Genomic DNA, 12220 nt, shown 5'->3' with positions numbered 1-12220 from the left:
TCACTGAATATTCCTCTATAGACAAAATGCTGCTTGAGAATGTCATCTTTTTGTTGCAGCTTTACTTCAGCTATACTGCACATTCACTACGTATGTCAGCTTCCATACGAGGCTCATGAAACCAATGTGCTTACGTCCTGGATTATATTTCTCACTCTCTCGGATAATGCGCCATTCCCCAGAACACCTCTCGTCCATGTAATGAGTACAGGAAGCGAACAAATCGCACGACCAAAGCAAGCAAGTTCATGACTAATGATTGTAAATCCATTCGGAAGAGATCAACACTGTCTATAGTCAACTGCCTGCCCACAGTCTAAGAAAGTGCCAGCTTTGTCAAACGCATTCATGCTCTACCAAATATTAAACATCAAGGTTCTCTTGCTGACAGCAGCCCGGCTGTGCACGGTTATCCAGTTGCCTTATTATATTGAATAAATCCTCTCTATGTCAACCACCATGCCTGGATTTTAAACCCTAATTTAATTCCAGCCCTTTGCAGCCTTGGTGCAGGCCGTGTGTTTGTGCACTGATGTTACAGGAGTGAGACAGTGATCAACTGTTTTCTGAATATGTCAAAAAGTCTTGAAACAGAGAAGCCTGTAGAGAAAATGTGCATAAATGCTGTGATTTTTTAACACCATGTAGGCCAGCAAATTGAATTTAAAATTCAAAAATCATCAAGCCTTCAATTGATCAATCATTCAAGTCACTACTTCTTTCCTTTGGCCTCCTGCTATTTGTCTTCATATAATTAAGGGCTGACTCTTCTGTGCCTCTAATTGGATCTGAAGTTAGTAATCTTGTCAAAATGCATCGTCAGAGAGGAGATAGGAGCACAAAACTACTTCCTGAAGAGGCAAGATTAGAGGAACAACCCGTGTGGCCAATGCCACAGATACTCTGCAGTACAAAAAGGTTCTTGCCTTTCAGACAGCTACCATTTTTCCACAAATTATTGAGCAGACAGACGTTTTGAGAGAAGAGAGAAAATGTCTCCTGACCACGTATGCTGTGGATAAATTGCATTGTGCACATTGAGGCAATATTCCAAAGCAGCATAATACAACTGTGAAAATTGTTTATTTTCATCCACCCTCCTGCCACCATTTATCCACACTCCTGCCAGCTAATACAATGACATTGTTTCTGAGACAGCTGGGAAATGTTCTAGTCATCAGCCCAAAACCACATCCTTGCCAAAACACTGTGCACTGAGACTGGGTATAAGCTGTGTGAGTTCAGATCGGAGTGAAAACAAAGACAGGGAACTTTTAACACCTGGGTTAAACAGCAAAATGAATCATGCAGTGTCACATATTAACAAAGAATTTTATAAGGTAGAAAACTCAGCTTTGGTCTGATGTTGAGGTTAGAATAATGTTCCATCAAGGTTAACTCAGTCTATATTGAGAACAGACTAACGACTAACAAATCATTACGAGATTACTGATAGGCAACTTTAATAGTTATCAATCATACCAGATAGCTTTAAAAACTCAGAATATGGACGATTCCCCAGCTTCAGCCCCCCATAGAAAAAACAAACAAACATTTATTTCTACATGTATAAAAGTATTTAAAAAAAAAAAAAAATTAGGCATCTTGAAAGAAAGAGTCTAGATCCTCTTGCATCTCGGGCAAATCCTGGGAGGCGTTTGCTGATGTCTCGCGAGCTGTGGTGGGTCCTTTGGCAACAGAGTTTTCCTGCGGCCTCTTCGGAGTGTCCGTCTCTCGCTTTATGTCCTTGCCTCCGCCCAAAATTCTCTGGCTCTCTACAAAGTACTGGTTGGGGTGACTGAGCGAGAAATTGGAGTCCTCAATCTGGTATCACAAAACAAGAAAAGACAGGGAAAGGAAGGTCAAGAGAAAATATACACGGCATATTGGTTACACTGATTCAAAGTTTTCTCCGTTTACAAGATGATCTTGTAACAACTCCTTTGTTGGGGTTGATGTGGAATGCTTATTTAACAATTTATTAACAATAATGATGACAGCAGGCTCTCATGGCCACATTAGTGAGCTATATCACCAGCAAACTATCCCGTCAGAAGACAGTGGAAAGATGAAATGCCCTTTCAGGAAAATAAAATGTCAAAATCACTCATGATGAGTAAAAACTTACAGTAAGAATCAATTAACAGGTGAAGTTCGAGTGACCTTTTCCATGTTTTTTTTAAACAATAATTATGTAATTGTGATATATGCTTTCACAGCCTCTAATATTACTATAACAGATTTATACACAACAGTATCATTGACTTCCAAATACCAAATTAAGCTAAGTAAGAAGACAACTCATTTTTCTATTACACCTGTATATGTTTTTAAGCAATATATACTTTAAAAAGGGGATTTTACTGCTTCATGAAAAAAAAGATATCTGATATAAGATATCTGCTGGGGAGTGGAAGGGTTGTTGATAAGCTCTGGTCACTTCCCGATTACACTTTCAACAATGTGAATTTAATGCTTATTATGAATTGTCCTGCAAAGCAAGTCAATTAATTTTACACAAGACTGCAGAACAAAACATCTTTGTTTTTTTTTCTTCTTCAATTGTTTGCATGAACTAAATAAATGTTCAAATAATGACTGTAAGCAAAATACATGAGTGGGATTATTTTTCATTAAACTCATTAACTTGTGAGTCAAGAAGCCCAGCGTTACTGCAGCATGTCCTCTATAGACTAGCTCAAAGCAGATGTTCAACTAGTGACATGGATCACAGTCTTATCAGAACGTATTGAACCATTAAACTCAGTTGTGACAGCACATGCACTTTGTAGATTTTCAAAGCAATCAGAGTAGCATGATGGTATTATGTGTTTTTGTTATATTGCTTTAACCTTTTCCACTCCTTCCCCCCTATCAAAGGCCCAATTTGTGTGTGTGTGTGTGTGTGTGTGTGTGTGTGTGTGTGTGTGTGTGTGGGGGGGGGGGGGGGGGTTGATAATTTGAGATACAGCTCAGCACTGTGTGTCAAGTTTTTCTAGTAATAAATCTGTAATGAACATTGTGTTTTGGTTAGGCACCTATTCAAATTTTGAAAGTTTAGACTGTATAAGGGCTTGGAACATTATGAGTATATGATGTCCGTCCCCTTACTCAATTACGTCTCATAAGTTGTTGCAGCAATTTTTGGCTTGATACCATTTGTTCCACAGATTTGGTGCAAAATATAACTATTTTTGACCACTCAAGAATTGATAAAAATGGTCAAAAATCCCTCCAAAATACCACATTAAGACACCAAGACTTTGAGGAACACCATAGAAAAATTCATGCTGTGATTTGGTATCAAAAACTTTTGACATTTGGAGATTTCTGTAAGAATTGCATTTTTCGGCAATTGGATTACGAGCACTTCTGTTCTGAAAATTGCTCAGACACCCACTTACAGTCAATACACCTAGGGAAGCCATACATCCTCTGAATGCTCTACATCTCTAGTTTGTGGTTGTAAAGTTTCATGAGGCTGTGATTATCCTAGAGGTCACAATAGGTCATTTTATAGAGTGAGGTCAAGTTTGAAAAAATGGTCTCACTACAATGAAATGGCTACTATGGGGACTAACATTATCACACACGAATACAATTGGGCTCATTGAATCCACAAGAGTCTCAGCTTTTCATTCATACCAAATTTATGCAATTTCAAGACTGTTTAGGGACCCCAGTATGCAGAAATATTCAAACACACCATTTTTAGAAAATAATACATTTATACTGCATGCAAAAAACTGCAAGGTTTTTGCCCAAAACAGCATGGGATTAGCATAAAGTCCGGCATGTCTGTGAAGGGGAGACTCGTGGGTACCCAAAGAACCCATTTTCATTCAGATATCTAGAGGTGAGAGGTCAAGGGACCCCTTTGAAAATGGCCATGCCAGTTTCTCCCTTGCCAAAATTTAGCTTCACTCTGGAGCGTTACTTAGCCCCCTTACCGACAAGCTAGCATGACATGGTCGGTACCATTGGCAGGTCATCTAGTTTCGTATGATAGCAGTATCTTCAATGTAGCATTAAAACTGAGCCTGCTACAGCCTCTGAAATACAGTAATGTCACCCGCAGACACCGGCGTCCTTGAGGAGTGGAAGAGGTTAATATTGTGGGGTAGAATGAACAACTGATGCAAAAGGCCAAACACTGTAACAAGTGAAGTATTCTTCATGTTGTAAGAATTCTTTGTATTCAGTCCCTGTCTTTGAAATATCAAGGATATGAACTCCATCTCTAGCAATATTTCTACTTTACTAAAGCTAAAATATTATGAATTCTTCCTAAATTGATTCCACAGATGCTTTACTCTTGAGATTGAACAGTTAACAGCCACCTATACACCAAGACGTGTGAATGTGATGAAGCGAAGTAAAATAAAGACCAGAGCATGTGTTTAACTGATTAGTGTGCATGCATGTGTGTGCCAAACCCAGCTGAGCAACATGCATTCCTAGTCAAAATATGTTGAGAGTTTAAGATGTTTTTTTTCCACTGCTTTTCTTTAAAACGAGGACCTTGAGTGTGACTGAAAGGGATGATGACTCAAGCATCCACACTGAAACAGATTAAATTAAATAAGTATCAACGGGGGCCAAAAAAAGATCCAAATGCGACAATAACCCTATAAAAATAAAAAGTGGCTCTGACAGCCAACTAATGGATGGATGTGATGACAGTTCTGGGTCTCTCCTGAGCCTTTATGCGTGAGATGTGAGGACAAACCCCTTCCTCTGACACAGGTGGCCCCAGTTACCTCCAGGCTGAAATGAAATCTGCACTTACATTGTGTGTCAGCTCAAAGTACTTCTGGCACGCCAGCTGATAGTGCATCCCTTTAACCAGCTCCAGGATCTACAAGAAAAAGGAAGAAATTCCATAATTATAGGATAGAAAGATAAGTTATCATACTTTACATGACAAATTTCCCTTTTTTTTTTCAAACTGTTATTCGTTAGATACTGGCACTACATTTACAGAAGATACTGTCAACATTTTGTGGTGTTGCAACCCTCCATTCAAAATCAACAACCTACACAAAAATCCCTCATAAATCATAACAGCAACAGTGAACACATCCTTCAAAAAATCTTTGCAAACATAATGAAAACAGATCACATGATTATTTGGGCTAATTTAAATACTCATGCCTGTAGTCATCTCTTTGTAGAAAAAAACAAACCCTTTCTGGTTTTCTAAAGTTGAAAAAGGGAGCAGATATTTCAAAGTTCGAGCTTTGGTCAGGTCACATGAGGACTCTGACGTTCTTATACTAAAACTGCTGTAGTGTTAGCGTGATGGCGTACTCTGGGTAACTGACCTACTGAAAAATAAATCCAAGGTCTTCACCATTCACTTCTGAGGAATGTGAATTTGGCTCCTTCATTATTCCTTACGTTCCTGGAGGCCGCCTCCAGCGTGATACTGCCACCAGCATGCTCAACACTGGTGTTGGCATTAGATCAGTAAGGAGCGGTGCCTGGTTTCAGCCAGAGATTGCTGTTTTTATTACAGTTTTATTTTGTTCAGTGAAACATAAGGAAAACAAAAAGACGGGTACTAGCTGCTGTTAGTTTTATTTCCATTTTTTGCTCATGTAAAAGTGCAAAAATCACACTGATGTGACATTAGTACTTCAACTTCCTATCAGTGAGCTTTACTCTAGAAGGTTCCAAGGGGATTAGAGAAACATCTGTAAGCCCCTGATCATACAATAACTGACTTTACTACTGTAGTGTATCTTTACAATTCAGATCTTTTAGAAAAAATAACTATTGTGTGAAAATGTTTAGTTTAGCATGTGAAAGTCAAGCAAATCAATATAATTAGAGTCATATTAGATATTGCTAGCAGTGTTGCTCTATGTATGTCGATGATGATCTGTCAGTCTATTGGATGGACATTTCCTGTAGCGCCACCATAAGGTTGACATGTTTTTTGGCAAATTGTTTCTGCATTATTTGATGTACTGCCATGAAATTCAGTTCATCCAGAGAATGAAAACTAACGACTTTGTTGATCTCCTGACTTTTCATCTATCTTCATACGTTCTCACTTATTCAGTGAAACATCATCAAATAACATCTTCCCCTCATTATGAGCATGTTACTTTGTATGCATGTGATTATTAAGCTCAAAGCACCATGGTGAATAAGTGCAGCCTCACAGAGCTGCTAGCATGGCAGCAGACTCTTAGTCATTTTAGGCTGTATTTTGTATGACAAAACCATTGTCAGCATTCTGTTGCATGTATATTGTAAGAAGACGTCAGTCCTAGGTTGATGTGTGCCCTCTGTTCTCCAGTGCTTACGTATTTTGCGCTTACAGAGATACTGTATATGACATATTTCTGAGGGTGTGATGACTAAGACTGTTTCTGAATTCTTTTTTTTTTTTTTTTATAAATTTGCCGAATTTCATGAGATCAGGGGAGACATATAATGGAGGAAATGTTGCCAGTTAGCAGGCACTGGTGGCTTGAGGATTATGAGACCATTGTGGACGGCACCCACCTGACTGATTCCACTGGGAGACACCTTGTAGAACTGAAGCTTCTGCTTCAGCAGCTCTGGGTCACTGTGACGGAACGGACATCCTGCAAACATGAAATGAATATTAAGTGTAATAAAAATACATTCAATATCTACATTAAAATAAGTATGATTTGCTGCACTGATAGGAAGACTCATTAATATATTAACCATGTGAAAAATATACATGCAGGGAATTTGGTAATGAAAACGTCCACAGTCACGTTACTGTTTCAGAGCAAAGTACTTCGTCTAAAAAACCTGATAATGACAGCTGAGTGGCTTATCACATGCATAATAGCTTCTTTAAACAGCCGTCAACTCACCATGATGGTCGCCTTGGCTGGGTGCGTTTGACAAAATCACCTTCATGCAACTGTAGGGGGTGTAGTCTGTTCGCTTGCCTTCTTTGCCAAACATGTGGCGGATGCTGTAGGCATATGCTTTGTCAAACTACAGAGAGAAAGAGAGGGAGAACAGAGAAGAAGGGAGAGGAAGGCATTAGTTAGGATGAGAGTGTAAGAGGGACAAGGTTGGGGTGAAAAGAGACATTGTCATACATCATGTCAGTTTTGACAGGGAGTTTTCCTCAATGAAATATAGAGCTATTAGAGAGAACCTGCTGTAGAGGTGTCGCCACACTCCAGATAGCTGAATTATGGATACCGTAATATGGCCAGCTTTCCCTCTCATTGCTTTTGCCCTTTGTCCTCAAGAGTTCTTTGATACAACATGAGGAATAGTATGTTTTTTTTTTGGTTCTTTATAAAGAAAACATATTTATTTATTTATGAAATGTGCAATGACAAAACCTAGATGTGGGAAATCCCAATACAATATAGTGGTATTCAGTGTGATAAAGGTGTGTGTCCACTACATAAAAATGTAGCAATTCAATATTCATGGGTCACTGGAAATATTGAATTCTAAACTCTTGTTAAATGTGTATGGGTGTGTATAAGAGCCGTATTAATATGGGGTTGTATAGAGGTAGATTAATCAATGATACACTCAACTAACTTTTCCAACAACTATTTTTTTTTTACAGTAAAAATGCTAAACTATACCTTGTTACAGCCTTTTACTTGTGAGTGTTTGCTGTTTTTTCTCTTATGTGATAGTAATCTGAGTATCTTTGGGTTGTGGACTGTTGTCACTATTGTAACACTTGACAATTAATCAAAAATGGGATTTGAATGCTATCAAACATGAGGATCCCTGATTTAATATCTGGAAAAAAAAGCAAAATATTAAAACCCAGGACACAAATGTATCAATAAGTGTAAGACTTCTGCAAACCCACTTCACATCTTCTGACCAGAAACCCTTTCACACTCTTTGATGGGGTTGACTCTACAGTCTCCACAGTGAACTCCTTTTATATGTACAGTACTTTGGTGCAACCTTTAAAAATGAATTACGCGTTCCCTGCCTCTGAAAATCAAACAATAAAATACACAGTGTGCTTCAACAGTGGCAGAATACATTCGGCATGACTGCACCCATCATAACACATTAATGTTGCAATAAAACCCTTGAACTTGCTAATGTGACAAGCTGCAGTAGCAATTTAAAAACCCATAAAATCTTCTTTAAGTACAATAAATGAAATATTAATTATGGAGAGCTTCTGAGGATTCAAGAAGCCGTTTCCAGTTTTAAGACCCCCCCCCAACCCCCCCAACTCTATTAAAATGAACTCTGGAACTCCATTGGCACTAAAGTGTGTTTAATATGTATTATGTGAAATAATTAGGACATAAAAAAGATCCTGTGGTCAAAAAAAGTGATACAAAGACTTTGAAATGATATGACATTAAACTTTTACTACTTCCAGGTAAGACTGAGGTCTGAAGTTTTTTCTAAAAGAAAGATATGCAGCATCTTCACATGAACAACAGATTTTAAACTAGCTCTTTCTTCCTGAGATTAACCACAAACAGCCCAAAGCTAAACCTTAAACAGATTAGAGTTTTTTTGACATGGTGTTTTCTCAAGACAAGATTGCATTTGACTGCCTTAAAAACAAGTCGGATTCTGTCATACAGTGCAGTTTGGGCTTAATAACATATTTTGAGTGTTTCTTTTAATCGCCAACTGTGTTTCTATACTTCAACCTACACTTTAGATAATCCTGGATCCTCCTTAATACAGCTGACCTCCAAACTGAGGGAATTCAGAAAATCTAAGTACAAAAGATGCATTAAAAGAAAAAGAGCCACAGCTCTTCTAGTGCACATTTTGGCTCATGAGGCTACATCACTGTAACTTCCCCCCACACTCTAGGACACATTCACAAAAACCTGCGGCAGTGGAGACAGAGAAATAGGACACAATCAAAGGGATTAAGTACGTATGTGTGTGTGTAAACTTGGCATGGCTTCTTAAGCTCAGTCCACAGTGACTGATGTGCCTGTAGCTCCAATCCCTCTTATATGCAATACCATTAAAATACTTTCCTTTTTAATCTGCACTACAGGCCTTTTCACACTCTGAAACAATAAAAAGGTGAGGGACTGTAAAACACTACAAGTGCACAAAAGTTAGGAAGTTTGATGTTGCAGAGAGAAGAAACTGACCGCTATTTAAAAAGGTCATTTGTACACAATGCACAAAGAAGGTTTTAAAGTAAAAGGCAATGGCGACAAACTAGAACTGCAAAGTCCTGACAACATAGAAACAAGGCTAAACGCTGGAAGACTTGCTGCAAATCCCCTAGCTGCTGACGTTTTTCAGTCACACTCTGTAAAACAGCCAAATGTTGCTGCAAAAAATGAATACAACATTCTGATAATTTAATTCACATTTTTGCTCTGTAAATTGTAATTGTTGTTACACAATTACAAAACATACAGTATATGCTTTTAACTTCTCTGGCCCCATTTTGGAGGAAAAAAGAAAACCTGTTTTTGTTCCACATTGTTTTTGTTTTTTTTCATAAATCAAAAGCAGAAAGATAACTTGTACACTCAACATGTGCTGTAAAAGTGCAATTCAAGACTTTTTAAAAAAGATTAGAATTTCATGATATTAGGGCTGGGCGATATGACCAAAATCTCATATGCCGATACAGGTCATTTCATATCCCAATATAGCACATTTTAATTCAATGAATAAATAGTTGGTCCGTGCCCCCAAGGTGTCTGTCCATCATTTGTGCAAATTAAATTAAATTACTCACCCTGTTTTTTTTACTACCAAGGCTTTTATTGTACTTACAGTAACGTAACAAGTGTAGTTGTTGTCAACATGAGTACCTCACCTGGTTCAAAGTCTCTCTTGTGTGTGCAGCACATGCACGGAGGGCTCAGCCCCGCCCGTGGTGAACCATAGAGAGCAGAAGAGGGTAGTGCGAACATAAATGATAGCAAAATGCAGCAGAGACTCTCACACTGGGCTGAAATGAAACAGGTGCACACAAATTTAGTACATAACTAAATATATAAACACAGTCTCTACTGCATTTTGCTGTCATTCATGGTCACCGTCTCACTGCTTCTCTGATCTTTCTCAGCGTGGGCGCGGCTGTGCCCTCCGTGTGTGTGCAGCGCAGCAGAGGGGAGACAGACAGTAAAGAGTTGGAGAGTTGAAGACACTCGTTACATTACTGTAAGTGCAGTAAAAGCTTTGCGAATAAAAAGCCAAGAAGAGTAATTTCTCAATGTAATCCACACAAAAGATGGGCAAAATAAACGATAGAGCATAATATGACACAATAGATGTTTTTCTCTCATCACATGATATATATCGTCATATCACACAGGACAAAATGATATCAGTCTGTTTCTGAAGCTGAGGGATCATATGTGTCAAGCTGTTGTAAAAGTAGCACTTACTTGGTAAGATAAACTTTACAAACCATAAAAGATGGGATGTATTACTTTATTTTAGTAAGCGTAAAATAGGGCTGTAACTGACGATTATTTATGTTATTGAATAATCTGTAGATTATTTTCTCAATTAATCGATTTGTCTATAAAATATCAGAAAATAGTAACAAATGCCTGTTAAACTTTCATAGAGCTCCTGGTGATGTTTTCAAATGTTATGTTTTGTCTGATCAACAGTCCAAAAGACATTCAGTTTATTATCATGTATGACACAGAAAAGCCTCAAATTATATCGTCTGAGAAGCTAGAAATAGCAAATTGTTGGCATTTTTGTTTAAGGTATCACTAAAACTACTCTTCGATTTTAAACATAGTTGACAATGAATTGCTGTTTATCGACTAATTGTTGCAGCTCTATAATGAACTCCTACATCCTAAATGAAAGAATGGCCCTACTATCTAATTGAAGGTTGCTGACTTGTACAAGACTTACAAGAAAAAGGGGGGGAGGGAGAAATCGCTGACAAAATAATTGTCCCTCTAGGATCTCTACAAGAGGTATTTTTCTAAAGAAAGGCAGAGCTAAAACATAACTAAGATTCTGGCTTCATTCATATATGTTGTCTAGGGCTCATAAAGAAAGGTCTAGGGGCTAATTTTGAAATGTCAGTGTACTGAAAATACAAGTATTAAAAATATGGTATAGCTACATTTGTAACCAAACTTTAACTGCGGTGAATATGAGATGTCATCTAGTGAATCTTTTCCACAGTTGGAAAAAGACCTCAGAGAAAACCATACCTAAGATGTGAGAAATGGTGTCAGTTAGTGGAAATTAATTAACTTGAAGTTAACATCTGTAAAACAAGCAATTGAAACGCAGTCCTGCCCCAAGGCAATACAACGCAGCAAAATGTGGTACAAACAGACACTCTTCCCAATGAATAGGCTGACTTCGGTGGCAAGAAAAATGGATAGATCAACTTGATTTCATCAATTTTCTCTCTCCCTCTAGTCTAATATTACATTGCCTCTTCCTCCAGGCCTCCCTTTCGGCATCGCTGGCTCCCATCTTTTTCTCTGTGCCTGTCGCATACTAATGAGCAGGCTTTGTGCAGCCTGCCACAAAGTGCAGTCCCTGACACAACACATACATCACTGTGAGAGCTGCGGTGTGGTCAGCACCATTGTGCTGCCGCTGCTGTGGAACAAGAGCTGGACTTTGTGCGTAGCCCAGCACACTTTCCATGGGAGCTTGTACTTGGGAACTGAGCCACCTCGGAAATGGGGCACCAAAGAGTGCTGTAACATGAACGCAGTATAATATATAGCTACCATGAGGCTCATACTGAGGGCCAGTGACATATACTAGAGCAGGAGAGACTAACGGTAGAATAAGTTGTTGTGTTTTTGTAACAACACAAAAATGTTAAAGCTGCAACAATTGGTTGATTAATCGATTAGTTGCCAACTATTAAATTAATTGGCAACTATTTTGATGATTAATTGTTTGGAGTTGTTCTTTAAGAGAAAAGTGTACGAATTCTATGATTCAAGCTTCTCAAATGTCAATATTTTCTGGTTTCTTTAGTCCTCTATGACAGTAAACTGAATATCTTTGACTGTTGGTCAAGACAAAACAGACATTTTGGGTTGCACCTTGGGCTTTGGGAGACGGTGATCACCATTTTTGGACATTATATATACCAAACAACTAATCGATTAATAGAGAAAATAACCGTCAGATTAATCGATAATGAAAATAATTGTTAGTTGCATTCCTCCAAAAGATAATAGGAAATCTTTGGATAACTCAACTAGGGCTGCAACTAACAATTATTTTTCATTAATCGATT

The 12220-nt window shown here is 38.2% G+C and overlaps 1 protein-coding gene across 3 annotated transcripts in view; it reads right to left on the bottom strand.

The window, feature by feature from the left end:
- Nucleotides 1–1064: 1064 nt before the first annotated feature.
- prim2 (DNA primase subunit 2) overlaps nucleotides 1065–12220 on the bottom strand; it is a 29843-nt gene continuing 18687 nt past the window's right edge. For all 3 annotated transcript variants that reach the window (XM_042433153.1, XM_042433152.1, XM_042433154.1), the window contains 4 exons: nucleotides 6861–6987; nucleotides 6517–6599; nucleotides 4790–4858; nucleotides 1065–1824 (listed from right to left, as the gene is read on the bottom strand). In XM_042433153.1, coding sequence (XP_042289087.1) covers nucleotides 1597–1824; nucleotides 4790–4858; nucleotides 6517–6599; nucleotides 6861–6987 — 507 coding nt within the window. In that variant the 3' untranslated portion in view covers nucleotides 1065–1596. The remainder of the gene's footprint in view (nucleotides 1825–4789; nucleotides 4859–6516; nucleotides 6600–6860; nucleotides 6988–12220) is intronic.

Source organism: Thunnus maccoyii, chromosome 14 (assembly GCF_910596095.1).
Source record: "Thunnus maccoyii chromosome 14, fThuMac1.1, whole genome shotgun sequence".
In the NCBI taxonomy this organism is placed as follows: domain Eukaryota; kingdom Metazoa; phylum Chordata; class Actinopteri; order Scombriformes; family Scombridae; genus Thunnus; species Thunnus maccoyii.
The sequence above is the reverse complement of the archived record's forward strand: the minus strand, read 5'-3'. Positions and strand labels throughout refer to the sequence as shown.